This window comes from Dreissena polymorpha, chromosome 7, assembly GCF_020536995.1.
Source record: "Dreissena polymorpha isolate Duluth1 chromosome 7, UMN_Dpol_1.0, whole genome shotgun sequence".
Lineage (NCBI taxonomy): Eukaryota > Metazoa > Mollusca > Bivalvia > Myida > Dreissenidae > Dreissena > Dreissena polymorpha.
Window position 1 is genome coordinate 30,812,967 of NC_068361.1, and position 22,067 is coordinate 30,835,033.

General features: G+C 36.0%; 3 protein-coding genes across 7 annotated transcripts in view; 2 read left to right on the forward strand and 1 right to left on the reverse strand.

The window, feature by feature from the left end:
* LOC127837545 (endoplasmic reticulum transmembrane helix translocase-like) overlaps positions 1-22,067 on the reverse strand; it is a 154,968-nt gene that overhangs the window by 25,888 nt on the left and 107,013 nt on the right. The gene's annotated exons all lie outside the window — the stretch shown is intronic.
* Positions 1-22,067, forward strand: part of LOC127837546 (uncharacterized) — a 64,762-nt gene that overhangs the window by 7,691 nt on the left and 35,004 nt on the right. For 3 of the 5 annotated variants that reach the window (XM_052364733.1, XM_052364730.1, XM_052364735.1), the window contains one exon: positions 2,353-3,808. In XM_052364733.1, the coding sequence (XP_052220693.1) occupies positions 2,353-3,717 (1,365 nt within the window). In that variant the 3' untranslated portion in view covers positions 3,718-3,808. Of the gene's footprint in view, positions 1-2,352; positions 3,809-22,067 lie in introns of those variants that run through there. The other 2 variants (XM_052364731.1, XM_052364732.1) reach the window with 2 other exon arrangements.
* The window catches only part of LOC127837548 (uncharacterized), a 59,544-nt gene continuing 47,878 nt past the window's right edge, over positions 10,402-22,067 (forward strand). Inside the window, exon 1 of the mRNA XM_052364737.1 lies at positions 10,402-10,549. The gene's annotated coding sequence lies outside the window, so the exon portion shown is untranslated. The remainder of the gene's footprint in view (positions 10,550-22,067) is intronic.

A 22,067-nucleotide genomic window follows, 5' to 3' on the forward strand; every position in this document is an offset into this window, starting at 1 on the left:
CTGGAAGCGTTCCCAGCCACAGCAGTCTGTTACTCTCAGGTAAACCAAAGACGGGAAGCGTCCCTAGACACAGCAATCTCTACAGTCGTCACTCTCAGGTAAATCAGAGACTGGAAGCGTTCCCAGACACATCAGTCCGTACAGTCATCACTCTCAGGTGAACCAAAGACTGGAAGCGTCCCCAGACACATCAATCCGTACAATCGTCACTCTCAGGTAAATCAGAGGCCGAAAGCGTTCTCAGACACAGCATTTTGTAGAACAGTATGTCTCAGGAATATTCTATGATTTTTAACGCTAACCTAGCTAGTGAGATGTATCGTACTCAATTTTCGTTTGTTATCGATCAAAATATATTGATGTTAATATTTAACAATGAATTTAATAGGAAACAACGAAATAGCGATTGTGTTTTTCAAACTTTTACTTCTTAACTTTTGTTTAAAATATGAATTTGCATAGGTTGATTTTGAAAATATACTAGTGAACGTAGATATATGTATTAATAGAATACACCGAATTTTACGTTCGGATATTTTAACCATTCTTTTGTTGTTTTAAACGTTTAAGTGTCAATTTGTACAAATACAATTGAAAGAACGTGTACATGGAACGAGTAAAATGTACTGGCGCAAGTCGAAGACATGGCAAATCACTATTACAATATTTAAATTGATGTTGCCAATGAACAAGCTAAAACAATTATTTGTCTTTTAAAACAGTATTTTGTGCAAATGCTAGTGATCATTTTTAGAGGGTCGTATTTGTTATTTCAATATTAACGTTAGTGACTTCAATGGTTACTCTTAACAAGATCCATCGAAATGTACGAAATTCAACTCTGATTAACAAGATCCATCGAAATGTACGAAATTCAACTCGGTATAACCAGATCCATCGAAATGTACGAAATTCAACTCGGTCTAACTATATTCTCGATTGGTGTTCAAAAGTAAAAAAAAAAAACTGCAGTTACACATACATTGTGATGTATCGTATACTTAATGATTAACAGGACTTATTTTGAAAGTTTTTTTTGTGTGCAGACGTTTTATTTTTGCCATATGGTAATATATACATTCATATGACATTCATGTAAAATTCGTGTTACATACATAGCAAGTCATAAACACATACGTTTAGGGTGTGTATAGCCATAGAAGTAGTAATCGAAGATTCGTATGCAACACGTGTTTCAAATTAGAAAAAAAGTAAAAGCAAAAAATAATGGACACTTGCAAATGTCATCTTTATGTATTGATTAACATGTATTTTATTTCAAGGTCAGAGGCAAAGTGTGTGGCTTTAATTGTTCAAGCGCTAACGTAAAAGTTTTCATTCCCAGTCGTATAATTACAGAAATCCCAGTTACACTGCACTGATTCCTGTTTAAGTCTAAAACAGAAGAACATACATTTTGTATATAATATTGAAGTTCTTTTAAGTGAGTATGTATTATATTTATGGGCGTTTTAAATGAGTCTCAAGCCGACTTTCATATGTATATCTTCCGAATGTCATCTAAAATAGTATTCAAATAATGTCTTTAGCTGGGGTTTCAGACAGGACTTAAATTAACATCCATACCCATTCAATATGTAAACTGCGATGATGACTGTCTTCGTTTACTGTGTATTATGTTATACGTATATACTTCCTTTAAATAAGCTTTATATGGTACACCATCTTCACCAGAATCAGTCTAATTATGCGTGCCATAATATGAGTCGAGGTTATTTATTATTAACGTCACGCACATAGCTGGGCCTGATTCATTGCGACTTGACGCCACAGTGAATCCAGAATAATTTAATAACATATAATAACTTCGAGTCTAATTTAATATTAGTCTGTTTTCAAAGCTGTCATTCAGGAACGCGTTTTCGTCTTCACTCTACATACCTTTCAACAAAGAACATGAACACGAGCATTCAATGATAAAACTGAACATACATATTCATTACTACTACACATATAATACTGTTATAGTATTAAACGTCAATATATGTATTAAAATACCCATAATACAATCGGTGTGTTCATCAACACTAAATTTGTCACTTAATATTCAAACATGTATTCAAATAGACACAATGATCAACAAATAATTAAAAAATGACTTAATCATGTATGTTCACATTTTATTTATGATATTATTATTAATAATGACGTTTGCTGTGGAAATGCATACCTGTAGACACTATTTTTCATTTACAAATACAAACTGTATATTATCTGAAAAAATATTATAACCAACTTTGGAAAAGTTTTGTTTTTTATATGCGTATAATTTAAATAATCTTTAATCACGCATCTTAAACCGACATAAAGAACGCCCTATTTTGTTTTCAGAATTATGTAGAGAGTGTGTCTGTTGAGATCTGTACTATAATGACCCGGCTGGGATACGGCGAGGAGATGAGACGGTGGCGCGTTGCGAAGTACAGGGAGTGTGACAGACTGATAAATGCATACCTTAGTAATGAACTGGTAACTATTATCACAGCTGGCAGTAAGGCAGAAGGGCTGACCTGCTTTTTAGAAAGCGACCGTGACAATCTATACTTGCTGAAAAATGTCATCTGTTTGGAAGCTGGTATCAATCTTTACAGCATACCAGACGACTTACAAGTGTACAGGATGGATACACAGGTATATCCAGGACACTGCAGACTTTTATTAGAGAGACAAACGTCTAGTTGTTACGAAATAATCCACAATGCTCTGTGTGATAATGGAAATGGGGACGTTCTATTGAGCAGTAGTTTATTGTTAGATGAATTTTCGTCGCTCTCTGCATATGCCGGTCAACTCCTCACTGCATATACCGGTCAACGTCAACTCGATGTGGAGCAACATAAATGCGTGGGACCGTCATCACCGCATACCATTGAAGGGTCTTTCCATGGAGACAAAGTACTCGCACTACGCTGTCTATGCCCAAGTGTCCTACACAGATGGGCTGCCAGACCCCGTCATTGGCCGTCACCAGTCATAGTTAAGAAAGTCGTAACATTAGGAGCGATTCTAACACCGGTAGGATTTAAGGGGAGTGAATTCAAGCACATGGAATGGCGGATTAACTTTAACAGCGGTGAGGCAGAACTCGTAAGCAACCTTAATGATACTCAGGCGAAAGTTTATGTTATACTAAAAATGATCATCAAAGATATAATCAAACCAACAAATAAAGAAATAACGTCATATATACTGAAAAACATAGTTTTATGGCAAGCTGAACGTAACCCACAGACACGCTTTAGTGCATACAGTTTGCTTCACTGGCTGCATGACGGTCTGAGAGAACTAAGGACTGCAATTGCCAAAAAACATATGCCGTATTACATGATTCCTGAACGAAATTTAATGGAAGCATGTGGTATAAACAATAGGCTGCATCGTAAATGGGTAGCAGATATCACGGACATGCTAGAAGAAGGTCCCGGGGTAGTACTTAGATTGGAGAAGATACGAAAGGCTATTGTCGGATCCCCGGAGCCTATGTTGTGGTACAGCAAGAAAAGGATGGAGCTGGAGATGCTGTTTCTCGAGGAGATGAAAACAAGTTTGGAATGTAGATATGATTACTCGGATTTCGTGCTGAATGCGATACGCGTTCGCTGTGGCGAGGTATTGATAGAGGTACGACAACGAATGATCCAGGAGGGCTGTTTTGTAAATGATCTGAAATATATTATAGACGCAATGTTAAAGTAATAATGAACTAAAATACTAAAATTACATGTGTACCATGGCTGTTCTAAAGACCACACATTCACTCAAATAAATAATGTCAGTCATCGACGGATTATACGGCGTAATATTTTCCAATATATATGCAGTATTTATTAAAGTAATGATTGTAAAATAATAATGAACTAAAAACCCATAAGCGTATATATTGGTGTTTTACATTCTTGAATATGGTTGTAAAATACGATGTTAACGCAGGTAAGCCGTCTAATAAAAAAATAATTAGCATTTACTGATGTTTCATATGTTTAAAAGAAATTTCGATTTAAACAATGTGAGCGACTACCGCATCACGGAAACAATTCTTTAAGTTGCGAAATGATTCATATGGTTGGGGTTACAAATAACAAGGGAGTCGTCGTTGACACAAACAGCTGACTCTCTTGAAGAATCACTGACGGTGTTATGGAAATGTGGATTTCGTATCGCCTAAATGTATAATAAAAAGCAATTCATATAAAAGCCAAACACATTTATGGTGTCCCTTTTTTCATTATTACTACACGGTTATACTTGTTCTGATAAATGTCAAAATTCCCTACGTTTCCCCCATTATAATGATTTCAATGAGCTTTATTCATAAAAAATGAGAGTAATTATCAAGACAAACACATTAACAACATCAACAATAGCTTGATATTTTCGATGACTATGGTACGTGTCTTGATATATTTCCAACAGGCTATACGCAAATCTCAGAGTTCGAACTGATGTTCTCCGCATAAATGAACAATCGCGGTGACGTCATTGATAGTTGCAGACCCGCGCTGAATGAACTAAAACAATATCTGAATACTTCGGTGTTGAACTTTCGCACGATAATTTATCGTTTAAGAATTGCGGGATTCTGACTGATCGAGGTAGTTGCTAATAAGTCGATAAGTCGCATCTTCTGGTACCCATCCTATTTACGTGGTGTGTTACTTCGTGTACCCGGTGATCTATATCCGGTACTTATACTCTTGGCTCTGTGTGCGTGACTAGGTGTCGGAGAGATCTGTAAAATCATAGCCGGAGGAGTAACACACGCGTACAATTGAATGAATACCTCATAGTATTGATAGATTACATTAATGATGTAATTACACGTAAAAGTAACCATAACTGTTTTCTTAATTATTTCATTCATAATGAGTATTTCATAAGTTCTTACAACTTAATTTAAACTATGTGTTAGAGAAGACATCACAGTTACAGTTGTCGATCTTTCTTCACTTTGTATGCGTTTCAAACTCTGCGAGTCCCTCCATTTTTGTTATTACTGAGCGGTATGTAAGAATTATCACCTGCTTCCATTGTGTTACAGACAACACATGTCTCCTGAGAACGACCTTCTTGACGCAGTTGTCTTAAGCAAAGACATTAGTTCAATCATATATTTTTATTCGCCATCCGATGACAAGCAATAATTACATTTGTTAACTGAGTTACAGAAAATATGCCATTACTTGACTGACTGTTTTCTCAACATACTCGTAATTTTGTTTTTGTTCGTACCCACAGGTTAATCTTTTCATCGCCCAGTCTGAAAGAGCAGATATCGTAACGGTTGTCAATGAGGACTGAGACACTCCTGTCAAGATAAATGACATTCGCTATCGTTATTTCTGCTATTGTGTTTATGTTTATGGAATATAATTGTATATTGTTTTGAACTATTTTACATAACATAATAACTACTTATTTACGACCATGTACGCAAATAATATCAGAACATAACATAAAGACAAACAACAAACCCAAATGATAGCATTATGAAATGGTTCCTGATACAGAAAATGGACAGTTATGTAAAGTCTATTTGTAATGTTGTAACAGTATACTACGAGAGGTGGAGTATTATATGGCAAGTAATAACAGACGCAGAATGCACATTTAGTTACCAATTGGACTCAATATAAACCACAGTGAGCGTTCTTTTGCGACATATAATCAACGTGCAAGGAAAATAATCCAAGTAATATATGTGATGCATGTTGAATAGCTTAAAGAGTTTCGCCTAAACGACACGAAACAACTTGGGTAGCTGGTTTACCATTACTATGTTCACATACTTATATCATTAACGAACATCTTCTCTACTTGAATCAGAGTAATTGGCTGTAGAAATGTATAGAAGACCAATTCCCAAATAAAATATATGGCAGGGCCGGGATCGAATCCGCGATGCAAGGATTTGAAGTACAGCGCTTTGTCCGCTCTTTTAACTAAGCCGTAAGTGCGTCAATGCCAATACGACACGACACAAGACGAAAAACGTGAGGCTTGTTTGATTGCGGCCATTTTAAAGAGAGTAAGTCAGCGCCAATACGACACGACACAAGACGGACGATGCTATGTTACAAGTATTAAAGTCATGTCGTTACTTTCAATGCTCGGGATCACTATGTCACGCCTCAAACATTTCCAGAAATTCTTAAATAACTTATAACTCTCGTATACTGACCAACATGTCGAAATAAACAATAACAGGTTACTAAAAATACAAAAGATAGATTAGATTAGTAACGGCTTCCTGCAACAACTTCAGATAGTACCCAAGGAAAAGAGTGATTGACACGCCGTGACTTACGGATATGTTAGAATTCTTAGCAAACTCATGCTTACATACCATACATATATATAAATATGGGTGCACATCTGGAATTACTAATAAACTCCGCAGATAACAAAAAAGGGACAAAGGCAAGGTCCACGAGTTGAGAACATAAGCAGCCATTGTGATGTTTGTATAATACAAGTGGCCTTTCTTTTCAGTCTAATCAATGTGGCTTCTGACCTTGTTTTTCAGTCGTAAACATTTGATAATTTTGATGAGATATCATAAGAACAAATGTTTTGATTTGATAAGGGAATGGGAGTAGGCGTGTGTATGCGATAAAGGGAAATTGGCCCTATTTCCGTCAATGGAAACGACATCCTGTAATGCAAAGTGGAGCAATTCAAATTTCATCTATGAGAGTAAGTTGCTGAATTTTAGGGCTAAAAACACACATACGTATGTATGGTTTCGGCTTAATCGTAACTTTCTTTATTAATGTTTGCGTTTCCACAACTTAATTCATCGAACCGTTACTTACTTCCGCTGAATTCTGAAACGGTATCCATGCTTTAAACTATTTTTATAGTTGCACGTTAGACTTGCAAACATTTGGGCCTCGCTCTGTGAAAAAGGGGTTTAATGCATGTGTCTAAAGTGTCCAAGATTAGCCTGTGCAGTCAACACAGGCTTATCAGGGGCGACACTTTCCGCTTTTATGATATTGTATATTTCAAGATAGTCTCTTCTTAGCAAAAATCATGTTTAGGTGGAAAGTGTCGTCCCTGATTAGCCTGTGCGGACTGTGAAGTCTAATCTGGGACGACACTTTACGCACATGCATTAAACGGAGCACGGCTCATTTGTTTGTTTGCGATAACAAGACCGATCCTTCCTTGCTTTGGTGATGCGCCTGGACTTATGTCTTAATTGGTATTTCATGTAAACGTTCTGTTAATTTATGCTGCTTTCGATCATTTTTACATATCAATATAAATAAGTAACACAGATATTTGAATGTTTCCGTGCTCGAGTACCCATGTAAAATGTATAAATTAGAACTAAAAACAACAACATACGGTTACATTTCTTGTGAAAGACTAGAATTGTGGCTTAAATGTGAAATTCCATGCTTTTAAAACCCTTAAAACACTATTTAATCCAATTAATTGGAAATAAACACGTTTTGGCACCTCGTTTCGATTCAATGGGGGTGTTATTAGTGAGAACGAACATGACAAAGTCGCGAATTTTCACATATTCCGATCTACTCGCTTTTTTTATACAAACTGATAGTGACGTATGTTGGAACCGTGTTCATTCGCCGGCATTTACGAACCGGCATAAAATGGCATTGGATGCGAAATTTATCGCAACTTTTGTAAGAACAATAAATTAAAATGGACTATTATAGAGATTATGAAGAATTTTCTTTTGAACATTACATGTATGAAACGAAATTTAGTGATTGTCAGTAAGATTTGTTTCTGAAAGTGACTCGGTCAGCAAAGAATATATTGCTCAATGACAATCAGGTAGGGAATATGAATCGATAAAAATAGATTTGTCTTTTTTTTGTTTAACGCAAATGCCGGAAACAAACCTGAATTTATGTTTGATTTATTTGATTGTAATACTACAGTAAGATCGCGTTGAATATGACTACGTTGTACAGTTCAAACTTATCGCCACAGAACGGATACTTGCAAGATTTCTAATGGATGTATTCAAATACTACTTCCGTTATAATGATGTGATGAAATCAAAACAAGGGCATGCGTAGATAAAAAGGGGCGCGGTGGGACTTTGGATCGACAGGGTGCTCCATCCCTGTGTTAGGCCTTTATATGATAGCGATGAATGTTTATAAAACAAACTTGATTTGATTAGGGGATTTCTAATAGAATATCGGATATCACACTGTGACTGCCATAAACAACTAGAGATATATCCTCTGATAAGACACATTTCAAAACCCCAACAACAATAAACTACATAACAACATCTGTACAGAAAAATACACAACGCTGATAACTTGTGTCAATTTGAGATTCGCCTTTGCTGGATATTTTCGAAAGTTATAAAACAAAAGAAAGCAATCATTTTCTGTGTAACCTTAGATTTAATCCATTTGATTATTATTACTTAGAAATGCAAAGCTTTTAAGTGTTTATCAAATCAATACGAATAATTATGATCCATGCAAAAATCCCGTGGCATATTATATTTTATAGTGAATAGTTCAATATAACATAAACAATAGTGTAAGCAAACAATAATACTGTTTTAAATAGTATTCTAACTGCCGTTTAGAAAATTATCTGCTTCTGGTCTGTGTAATAAACAGTAAATTATTGGGGTTTAATATCCGTATAACTAAGTTTACGTAGTTATTTTTTTATTCTCTCATAATTTCTTATATGTTATAGAAATATAATTGATAAGCACACATAATATTTTGACACTCGATATTTTGGCGACAGAGACCATACCTTGAGATTTTAAGATGAAATAAGTGTATTATGTATATATGTCCTTTTTATATCTGTTGTGATGATTCACCGTTTAGTTTTTAATGATTAGCGAAGGGTTCAAATAACGTGTTTTTGTTACCAAACTATTGATGCCTATCAAAAATCGTGGCATTTTGATTAATCCGTATCTGTAAAATAACAACAAAATCATCGTTTTAAGTATCTAAATGTTTTTTTTGGCAATTTTTGTTCATGATTTAATTCGTGTTAAAATATATTAAGTTATAAAATAGCATTTTCGTTATAACGACGACATTTTTCCTTTAACTCATCTCCATTTATTCCATATTTAGAAGAAAGATTTTCTGGACACTTTTGTATAATGTAAACACTATTCTTGTTGTAAAACACGTGTGTACTGATTTTAACTAGTCCCTTGATTTTCATGCAACGTTCTTCTTCGTATCGCCACAAGATAAACAGGTTATTTTCAGGGCCGTCGGTGTTACTTTAGAATACGTGTAGATCATGTTTTCAACATTTTCGATACAAACTGAAATTCTCTTGATAAGTTGCTGCCCACTCACATGCCAGTTTTGCTTATAATAATCTATGATTGTGATAACGTTCTAAGAATTATTTTACACTTTAATATTAAGTTTATTACATGACCCCAGAAATTGAAAGCTTTTAATTAAAACAATAACTGTACTTCTCCATCATGCAAGCATGTTTGTGATTTACGTTTTCTTTCTCTGAAAAAACACCATTAAACTAAAGCTAGAAATTTCTAATTGTTCAATTTTCCTAAAACATTTCATATTCAATTTTTCTTTCTGTAATTTGAGTGGTGCTTTATAGAGGGAAATGACACATACGTAAAGTAGAGCGAAATAATAATTTGTAAAGTGAAAGAAGTGAACTTTGGCCAACATACATACCCTATATTTGTTGAAAGCGGAACTTTGCACACCTTAAAAGGGGCATTTTCACGTTTTGGTAAATTGACAAAAGTGAAAAACGTGTTTCAGATTCGCAAATGTTTGTTGCAGTTATGATATTTGTGAGGAAACAGTAATACTGAACATTTACCATGCTTAATATCCCCTATAGGCATCTTTTGACGATTTAAAAACCAAAAATGAATAAAGCGTTGCACGTGAAACGGTTGAATAATTTGGAGAGTTCTGTTGTTGTCGTTATATTTTGCAATACTACGAGGATAGCTTATATAAAGTATAAAATACATCACTCATTGTGTGAGCATGGATGGCCGAGTGGTTTTAATTTTATTTTTGTTTTTTACTGGAGCTTTTTAGATCCAATATTTTCATTTATCAATATAAAGCATTTAATGACAAACTTCAATACATGCCAAAATCTGTGAAAAGGCCCATTTAACAATATAAAGCAGTTAGTAATTTAAAAAGAGTATCGCGTGACGATCTTCGGAACAAGGTCAATGAGATCGGACAGTGAGGATGAGTTGAGGCAAGGGCATGAAGGATCCTGGGTTGAAAGAACTTAGATCTGCTTTGCTGTTGTTGTTGTTTTTACAACGCATGAAATAAGAGTTAACAGGTTCCATAACTCGATTATGATTATAGCTACCTTGCGAGGATTATTAAACTGGTTTATAAACCCTACTCTTTATAGCACTTTAATCAAGCGGTTGATAGCATGTTAAACTCGTTTGGTTTATGATACTATTGAGTTAGATCTGTGTTAACACGTGTTGCTGAACGGCTGCGCTATCTTTGCACACAGGGAGTTGAGTAAACAGGTAATATTTGCGTATTCACATGTGTTGGTAGCTTATTTGATCAGGTGAATAGGTGTACTTATACAGAGCTACTGCAATTGTTTGACTTGCCTTCGCATTGTAATTTGTATGTCACTTTTAAAACTGATGTAAATGTACTAGCGCGACCAATATTGGACTAGCAGACGATTTATTTCATCTAACGGAGGATTCCGGAGATAGCCGATGTATCACGATTGGTGTAGCGCACGATCACTTTGAGTAATCGGTTACTATCGTCATATTGCGTACGATTATTAAATGCCGTAGTTTATATCTAAATCAAAGCGCTGAAGGCACTGAAGTTGTTCGCTGTTGTCATCCTTGATTAGCTTATGCGCATTGCACAGGCTAATCAGTGTGCACAGGCTAACTTATTTGACATGCATTAAGCCCCGTTTTCCCTGAAAGCAGCCAATATGTACATATTTCAATGATAAACACTAGACTGGCCAATGTCGTCTTACAAGCTGGTAAATACACACACTGCAGTAGTAGAGCATACGCTCCTAAGCATTCGTCGTCTGCAGTGCAGACAGGCAGCGGTAATCGTTCCTAGCGTAGTGAGTTACCGTCCTTAGCGTAGCTAAGCACATACTGATTTGCAAAACATGCTCTGTAAATTTAGTCGGCCGTTAACGCGATCAACTAATAAAATTACCCAGGTGCGGTTAGGATGTCTCGAATACAATTTATTTACAGATTATTGGTGTATGTCTAAAACGTGCTTATCCTTATGTGAGCTTGGGGAACTGATTTACTACTGCATTCACAAAGTGACTTGTTTATTCCTGTTTATTCTTGTTTGCGAACAGTTTTAAATGTACAGCACCAACATTAATACAACCTTTTTTCAAATTGTGATATGTATTTTGTCTCAAAAACAAAAAAAAACTGTTAATGCTGCTAAATAATCTTGATATTTCTAATTTTCTCTGTACAACCTGCATGTTTTCATAACAGCAAACACACTTCTTCACCTGTCGATACGTTTATAGATTGAAATAATGAACACATACATATAGGATGTGGCACGAGTTGTCATATCATACCATATTTTTTTAAACGCCTTTGGCGAGCTTACTAACGTAATTCCTGGACGAGTTTAATAAAATATGATATGATATGACAACGAGTGTCACATCTTTTTTTATCACACGCTTTTTAATGAGCAAATAAAATAAATATTTACGCAAACATAATGAAAAAATCCAGAAATGTTGTTTACATTTCGTGACGTTATTTGACGTTGCAACGTCATTTCAGCAAAATAACAAAATGCGATTGGTCAATAAACGAAAACTAAGCCAATAAAAACGCTTTAAAATGTTGTATTACACATGTGTAATATAAAAAAATATGTTATGGTTGTAAAACATTGGAAACAGGGTATAGCATGTGATAAAAAAGCGTTTGCAACACTTTTCAATACCTTTTAACGGTTTAAAATGCTTATTTGGAGAAAAACAAACGTGTATGCATGCAGTTAATTGAGCGCAGATTTAAACGGGTCGGTCGGTAAACGGACAACGCGTTCACACTTTGCGCAAATCTATGTATACGTGGTTATCGGGAAGCGGAAATGGAGCGTCTGAAGAAGCAGCTGGGCTTGGTTTCCCACCCCTCGGGGTACGGCGCATTCCGGGAGATGTTTAAAGGGGACAGGGAGGTGGTGTTTACTTCACCGACAAGGTAAGTCTCAGTAACAAACTGAATTTCAATCTACTTATGAGCCATTCTCTTATAAAAACAAGGCTTAAAATGTCATACCAGATAAGCATGTATCGTCATGACACGTAATATGAGTCACAAGTCTGAATGTAAAGTTAAAGTTCTTTATTTAAGATACACAAATAATTTCAAAACCAAAGTAAATAACACAAAATGAATATTTCCTAAGAGAAGGCAAGGGCGTGTTTTATCTGCATATTTTGACGAGGTATTTATACCAATTTCGTTACGTACACGCCTAATTTGTGACCCACGCCTGTCATCAAGTAATGGGCGTCAAACATGTGAATTTTTCCGTTCTTGGACAGATGACATATCGTCCCACCGGACTTTACGCCTCTATACTCGCGGGTCTCCATTTAATTTGACATCTCCAATTTGTATTCACACCTGGAAAACGCAGCGGAATGTCGCTTCTCCCCGCTTAATGTGCCTACTAACTGTTTCTATGCATTTAACAAGTCACGATACTTATAGGTATTTCGTAGAAGAGACCTAATTGTATGTTATGACATGTTAATTGCTTTGTTTTCGTTTGGTATCTTAATTACTAACCGTCTTTATTTAGTTATAGTGTAGTTATTTATGATTTTGTATGTTTCTTGCCTCTGTATTATAATTTGATTATAAGATTACTAACCCTAATATAATTACAGTTTGATTATAAAATTATTAACCCTAATATAATGTTCTGTGTTACGTCACAGTCATCATTCTGAAATGTTCAATAGTTTTGTTCTCTACACGGGTAAACTAAATAACTCCTCCGTCCCCAGCCATGACGGGCCTCGCTCCACGGCGACCTGTATATACTTCCTGTTGACACAGCCTCACTGCGTCACGTGGCACAGACACCTGTCAGACGAGGGATTCTACTTGCATATTGGTGAAAAGGTCAAGGTCAGTGGTTGTGGAAGTGCAATAGCGGTTCTTACGGGATAATATGATTTGCTCTTTTTGGCGGGACTTCAATTACCACGACGTAATAATAACTAAGTCATTTCGTAGTTTGGTTCATTGACACCTTGACATTTCTTTCATGCAAGCCTCGATCTGAAAAAACGGAGTTTAACGCGTGTGCAAAAAGTGTCGTCCACGATAAACCTGTGCAGTACACAAAGGCTTATGAGGGACGACATTTCCGCCTAAAATGGATTTTCGCGAAGAAGAGCCTTTCTTTAAACGAAAAATACCATTAAAGCGGAAAGTGACGTCATTGATTAGCCTGTGGCTTATTTCTTACATCTTCAATTAATAAGAAGTTGATCTCACTGATAGTGTAGTATTTCTCACTATTTTGGAGAATATACACACTGAGTTTATACACAGTATGTACCACTTATCCCTGGACGGTACGGATGTTTACGCACGGCGGGACACTGTCGTGTGTCAACCTGAGGGACGTTGTGCGTCATGAAGACTGTGTGGGGCAGGTGATTATGCCGCATGACACGTGGTACTGCGCCGAACTACAGGAAGTGGCGGCGTACGCACTCTACAGCGCCGTGGTTACGCCGATGAGTAACGAGTGAAGGTAAAGAGAGATAAAGATAAAACATAGGTTTATAGTCTGCTAATAATAATTTACTCATCTTCATCCGACATTCACATTTATCCCCGATCACCATGCAATGAGTCGTCCGTTTTCGTTGTGCGCAGTATGCAGCTACGGTAAGTTGACACTCTCACAGGTACCCATTTATACTTCTGGGTGGAGAGCAGCAAGCGTGGGATTAATGTTTTGCTTAAACAATCGCAATTTTTAAGAGGGATTCGGACCAGGGACATGCCGACTTCTATACAAATAACCTATCCCTAGATCACTGTCCCACTGTGTATGTAGAAGGGGCGGCTATATATACACACTGTTTTTGTAGAGTCAGTGTAGTCGCCACTAAATTCTCCATATTATAATTCAATACTGGAATAATGGCATTTGGGGTGCTTGTAGAATAGTTGCATTTATTAACCGAATATTGTTCGATTTGTTTGCCAATAAACACTCATTTATACTTCTTATGAGAAGAATGTAAATCACGACTGTGTGATATTTTTATTCTAAAATTATCTGACAATTTTTGTGTGAGGAACAATACTATGAGCATAGATGTATCGATTGTCGGTGTGATGCTGTGTGAGGGTTGTCTGTATTGATGGGAAACTACTTAAAGTATTCAACAAATCAAACTGTACTAATCATATTATTTTTGTTCAATGACGTGTCGAATACTTAAACGTAGCACATACGCACATTGTACAATGATGGGTAAATATGATAAATACACATATATGGCATAACTAAAAACAAAAACATTACAGCTTTGCTCTGAAAAAAGGGAATAAATGCATGTGCTTTAAGTGTCGTCCAGGCTTATCAGTGACGATCTTTTCCGCCTTAACTGAATATTCGATAAGAACAGACTCCTTAAAAGAAAAAAATCATAAAAGCGGATTGTTTCCCTGATTAGTCTGTGTAAACTTTACGCAAATGCATTAAAACCCGTTTTCTCAGAGCAAGGTTCATTATTATTATTTGATTATATTTCACATGTGCACACTCGTATGATTTCGGTTGCCAGATTTCGAGTTTCGGGACTGGATTAAAGGAGACAGAGATACCATGTTGAAGGCGTTTTCGCGGCATCATGACGTCATTACTTAGTTTACTTGACGTCATCCAAAAGTGCAGTCAGCGTCATCTCATAGTTAACATGACGTCATTTTGAAATTCACGTGACGTCATCATGCGGGACTTGCCATAAATATTAAAAATACATAAAAATTTTACTTTTATGGACAGTCTGATCGTAAGTCAGAAAATGTAGCACAAAGAAAATCAACTATGAAATTCCTGAAGAAATACACGGTAATGATTTTTGTTATTGCAAACATCCGCTAGTAGTTCGTTTTAGCCAAGAGCCTGAAATGCCTGATAAAGGTAATACCCTTCATATTAGAGACACCCAATGAACTTTAAAAACATTAACAACTGAGACCAAATGGAGATGTTAAAATCATATACATTTACTTTAAAGCCAAAAAAAAAAACCTATGTTTTTCATACATGTGTAAACTTTTCAACAAAGTAAGGGTATGTTGTTTTGTACTTTAATTTATGTTTCATGGCATGCTAAAGAATGTTTATGCTCACTTCCTGGTAATGTGGCTGTTTTATCAATCAATTTCAGTCCCATTCATGTTTATGCGTACATCATTAGACTTACCCTTTGAGTTTACACTTTGGTGAAGTTATACCAACATTAGCCTAACCATTTGAGGTTTAACTTTGGTGAAAGTATACCAACAACATTAGCCTTACCCTTTGAGGTTACACTTTGTGAAAGTTTACCAACATCATTAGTCTTACCCTTTGGTGAAAGTATACCAACATCATTAGCCTTACACTTTGATACCTTCAACATTAGCATAACACTTTGAGGTTACACTGTGGTGAAGGTAGACCTACAACATTAGCATTACACTTTGAGGTTACAATTTGGTGAAGGTTGACCTACATCATTAGCATAACACTTTGATGTTATGATGAGGTGAAGGCAGACCTGCATCATTAGCATAACACTTTGAGGTTACACTACGGTGAAGGCAGACCAACATCATAAGCCTTACATTTTGAGGTTATACTGTGGTGAAGGTCGACCTATATTATTGGCATAACACTTTGAGGGTACACTTTTGTGAAGGTAGGTCTACATCATTAGCCTTACACTTTGATGTTACACTTTGGTGAAGGTCACCCTGCATTATTAGCATAACACTTTGAGGTCACACTGAAGTGAAGGTAGACTAACATCCTTAGCCACACACTTAATTTACACTGTGATGAAGGTAGGCATATATCATTTGCATAATAATTTGGGATTACCCGGTGTTGAAGGAAGACCTACATCATTAGCCTAACACTTTGCGGTTACACTGTGGTGAAGGTAGACCTACATCATTTGAATTACACTTCGATAAAAAGAAGTGAAACTCCAGTTGCTGCAGCAGTATTGCATTTCTTTTATTCATTCGTTCTGGTTCCTTTATTTATGGCAAGTGACCGATTGCCAAAACAGTACGGCACAATACGACTCAACATACAAACCTATTAGTATAAAGCTGTATTTAACGCCTCGAAACGGTCAATGCAAAGCAGTGAGGGTTAAAACCGGTTTTAGAGCATTCATCCTCACAATTGGCCCAAAAATATCCATGATTATAAATTAAATTCAACCTCATGGCATTGTAACTCCAATTTAACAATAATAAAAGGGAAATAAAACGCATTCAATTTACATCATTAGCCTTACACTTTTAGGTCAAACTGTGGTGAAGGTAGACCTACCCCATTAGCAAAACACTATGAGGTAAAACTGTGGTGAAGGTTCACCAACATCATTTGCCTTTCTCTTTGAGGTAACACTGTGGTGAAAGTAGACCTACATCATTAACCGTATACTTTGAGGTTACACTATGGTGTAGGTACACCTACATCATTAGCCTTCACTTTAAGGTTACATTGTGGTAAAGGTAGATCTACATCATAAGCCTTACACTTTGAGGTTACACTGTGGTGAAGGTAGACCTACATCATTAGCATAACACTATGAGGTTACACTGTGGTGAAGGTAGACATTCATCATAAGCCTTACATTTTGAGGTTACACTACGGTTAAGGTAGACCTGCATCATTAGCATAATACTTTGAGGTCACACTACGGTGAAAGTGAACCTACATCATTAGCCTTACACTTTGAGGTTACACTGTGGTGAAGTTACACCTACATCATAAGCATAAGACTTTGAGGTTTCACAACGGTGAAGGTAAACCTACATCATAAGCATTACATTTTTAGGTTACACTCTGGTGAAGGCAGACCAACATCATAAGCCTTACGTTTTAAGGTTACATTACGGTGAAGATATACCTACATAATTTGCATAAATGTTGAGGTTACACTGAAGTGAAGGTAGACCTACATCATTAGCATTACGTTTTGAGGTTACACTCTGGTGGAGGTTGACCTTAATCATTAGCATAACACGGTGAGTTTACACTACGGTGAAGGTAAACCTTCATCCTAAGCATATTACTTTGAGGTCACACTGTGGTAAAATTAGACCTTTATCATTAGCATAACACTTTGAGGTTACACTGTGGTGAAGGTTGACCTCTATCATTAGCATAACACATTGAGGTTACACTACGGTGAAGGTAAACCTTCATCATAAGCATATTACTTTGAAGTCACACTGTGGTGAAAGTAGACCTACATCATTTATCTGACACGTTGAGGCTACACTGTGGTGAAGGTAAACGTGCATCATTAGCATAACACTTTAAAGTTACACTGCGGTGATGGTAGACCTACATCATTAGCCTTAAAGTTTGAGGTTACGCTATGGTGAAGGTAGACTTACTTCAAATGAGGTTACGCTGTGTCGAAAGTAGACTTACATCTTTCGCATCACTCTTTGAAGTTACACGTTAGTTAAAAAAAAACCTACATCATGAGCCTTACACTTTGAGGTTAGAGGTGTTTTTAACATTGTGTTTGCTAAGATGTCACTCAAAAACTGCATAGGGAAGCAAACGGAATATTGCGATTGAATATTAAATTTTCCAAAATAAGTAATTGAATTAATGAATTCGAAGGAAAAAAAATGACACTAATAACAAATGTGTACAGTACGTCAATATGTTTTTCTTTAGAAACATTAAAGCAAAACATCGCAGTTATTGTCTTATATTCGATTAATATACCTTGTGTAATGGGGTTAAATAATTTTAAATAGTTAATCACTAACGCAACAGTAAATATTTCTTTATTTTGATGATTGTTAATTTATGATAGTATGAGAGTGTACACGATAAAAGCATGTTTTTTACAAACTTCTTACGGGTGGGAACATGCTCAACATAACGTATGCATTTACGAAATCCTAGATGGAACCGGCAAAACCCAAATGGGATGCCCTTACGTGACAATAGAAACAAAAATGCAGAAATGCCGTGCGTTTTCGGCAAAACAATATGGCGCAAAGTAGACAAGCTCGTCGAACGCTCTCGCCCCAATCCAATCGGTGCAGAGGGCTTAGACGAATATTTCAGAAATCAATCAGATATAGTTTCAAACAATTAAAAAGGAATACGGTTAGACTCAACTATTATTTCACAAGACTACATACCTTTTCACACAAAAATTCTGTGCAATAGTTCAACTATGTTTAGTTTAAATTATTCAGTTTTAGCAATATTAAACGGTTGGTTATTGTAAATTGTATTAGTACAATATCGCAACTGAGCTTTGCCGATATGTATAATCTAATAGCACATTTGCCGAGTAGCCATATCAAGCAACTGACGGCCTTGCGTGCCTGCAGCTGAATTATATGAGGATCCAAAGTGTGTCCCCGCACTACTTCCTAATTACTTTTTAGACTCACGCATGTTTGGACTAATATTGAGATAAAGCTGTAATTTCCAGGTATTCAACATGTATTTAAACACCTATATATTTATAGTGTCTCTTTGGCCTGGTCCGATGATCCAAAACAGTGGCAATTAGGATAAACACGGTGCCGGCTCGGAACGTGTAAGCCGATATTGTGCACCCAATAGTCCATGCGTCCGTTATTGTTTATATGCAAGTATAGGGTCCCTAATGCCTGGGCCTGCGTGATCAAAAAACATTGTCATATATAGACAAACAGGATCAACACAGTGCCTGCTGCGAACCGGTAAGCCGCAATAGTGCCCCAAATGTACCGGTGTTTGTCCGTGTTAACTCTAGCGGAGTTAACGAGTATGGTCAGATAGGTGATACCATCGGTGTAATCTTCCCCCCCCCCACTCCAAATAAACATTTGGACTCAGCTGTCGCGCCGTTTGTCGCCCTTCCCAAAATATATCAAAAACTTAAATGACCCGGACTAACAGTACAAAAATATGATTCCAACAAATGCATACATCTCCGGGTTTACATTCCAGTCTTTATTCCCTTATATCCCCATTCTCCAAGAGGACATAGATGTTTAACTGAATTAAGATTAAACAACATAATATACTAGTTAATTTTCAAAAGATCCATTAGGGTCAAAGATCCAAGAGAACAAAATATCAACGAAGTGTAATAGTGCGGTAGCATCGATTATAAGCTGGTATACGTAACAATTATCTTTTTAACTTTCGACTAATAAAGAGAACATAGTTGTACAAAATGTAAATACTTTACCACTACACAATGTATACACGTGACCACTACATTGTGTAAATACGTGACCTATACACATTGTGAGCAAATGACCTCTATACAATGTAAAAACGTCACCTCTACACAATGATTATATACACACTATCATGCTACGGGAAACCAGAAGATAACTCTTATTCATACGCGCTTAGTGATTTATTTGTTGTGAAATCTATGTTACGTCATATCTATTTAAAGATCAACTAAATCATCGTAGGAGAATCATACATTATTTTCGAGTGTAAATGAAATCAAAAGTGCATGGATTTTTCTATACAACATAACCTTCAACATTTGTTTGCTGGTTATTGCGAACTTTATCATATAAAAATCGATGTTGCAGGAGACAGTAAGCTATAATAGCAAATGCACTTGTTAACACATTAATTATTTCTAATTTTGGTTGAACGTGTATTGAAACGAAAATGCATGAAATTTGAATATTTTAACAAGTACCCTATTAAAATAACTTTGCTTGTGATGTATTAACGGTCTTATTAATTCGAGGCGGATGTGTTATTTGTGTTATGTATCAGTCATGTACTTCCAAATGTGTTATCTAACAGTTGCTTGTTGTATATCAAAATGCGTAAGCAAGTTCTAACTTTTTTTAATGTCGAACAACCGTATCATTGGGCATCCACGTCGAGGCGGATGTGTTATTTGTGTTATGTATCAGTCATGTACTTCCAAATGTGTCATCTAACAGTTGCTTGTTGTATATCAAAATGCGTAAGCAAGTTCTAACTGTTTTTAAATGTCGGAACAACCGTATCATGGGGCATCCACGCTTGGTAGTGCACACTCATTTTATATGTGTCTTATTATGGTTCTTAATTGTATAAAACTAGTGAAAAGGTCGTATTTCACAATCAGGTTCATTCATACGACCAGGACTCTGCTATCTTGACCCGTTTAATGAAACACTGTTCTATTCCATTGCTCCATAGGCACACGTGCTCAATATAAACCTTTAGGAAAGAAGTCTCTAAGGCTTTTGGATATTCGCGTAAAATGTGTATTCTATAGTGTAAATGATATGCCATTCCATCTAGCAATTTTTAGAGTGATTTTAACGTTTTAAGACGTTTTATACGAGGTTATCAACATTTACTCGCTAATAAAACACAGACATGCAGTGTCAGCTGAGTTAGAACATATATTATTACCTTCCATATTACCGTCTTTTATTTAATCGCGTCTTTTTCAATTTAAACTTAATATATTTACTTCCAGCAATCTACAAATGGCAGAAGGAGGAATCGGGTCTACAGATTTTGAGACTGAAAGCGTTAGCAGAGGCCTGTACAGTCGTTACCTTCAGGTAAGGCTTTCGTGAATGCGTGTATCCCTGGTAACAGTTCTCGTACGCAACTATTACATTTCCACAAAACAATTAACAAACTTCTAAATAACTTGTAAAAGCTATTAATAATATAACTGTCTTGATTATTTGTTCAAGCGTTCACGTAAAATGTATAATTCCGATTCGTATAATCACCGATATCCCAGTTATAATTCCATAATTTCTGTTTCAGAAACAGAGTTACATAAACATTGTATATACTACCAATGATCTTTTAAGTGATGTATCTATTGTATTCCTGGTCGTTTAAAATGAGTGTCAGCACAACGTGCATATGAACATGTATATATATATCTATTTATATACTACCAGGCGCCTTTTAGAGCATTATAGGCAGAGAGACATTATCGAGTCCGTTTCCTGGGAAGAACCAGTACTAGGTGTCTATGGAGGAGATATTGAGAATGCTCCCCGAGTTGGGAGCGAACCCACGAACTCCCGATCGCTAGGCGGACACCTCATCCACTACACAACCGCGATCTCAAAATATATATATATACCCAAAATCTACCGACTTCCACCTAGATAGTATGTTTATAGGGCCTTAGGAAATGGTAACAGAGAGGAATGTAGTTTCTAACCATATTTATTCACTATGGAAACTTCGAGAATGACTGTGTGCAGTTAAATATGTAGTGTATTATCTTAACCTAGCTTTATATGGTACAAAACCGTTTCAAGAATCTGCCGGACTTACATTTCTAACTCATACTGAGTGCAACTATATGGATCGAGGTTTTCTAATCATAAAGTGACGTAATGATCTGAGCGGGATTCATGGCGTACTTTTAAATGAAAACTCAGAGGTGAATCATTTGATAACATGACCTGTATTTCAACAATACTTATAATTCGAGTCTAATTCGATCTTAGTCAGTTTCCAAAGCAATTATTCAAGAACGCGTTTTTTATCCTCATTGTATCCACTTTTCAGAAAGTTCATACATGCGTGAATTTCAATGACGAAATTTATCACAATATAATTATTCATCATTACTCAAAATATACTACTGTTAATTTTAACATTTCAATATATATGTATTATAAATATCCATTATACAATGGTGTTTCTTTGTGTTTATCAACAATACTTTTGTAACTTAATGTTAAAAATGATGACCTTAAATAGTCACAATTATCTACGAACAAA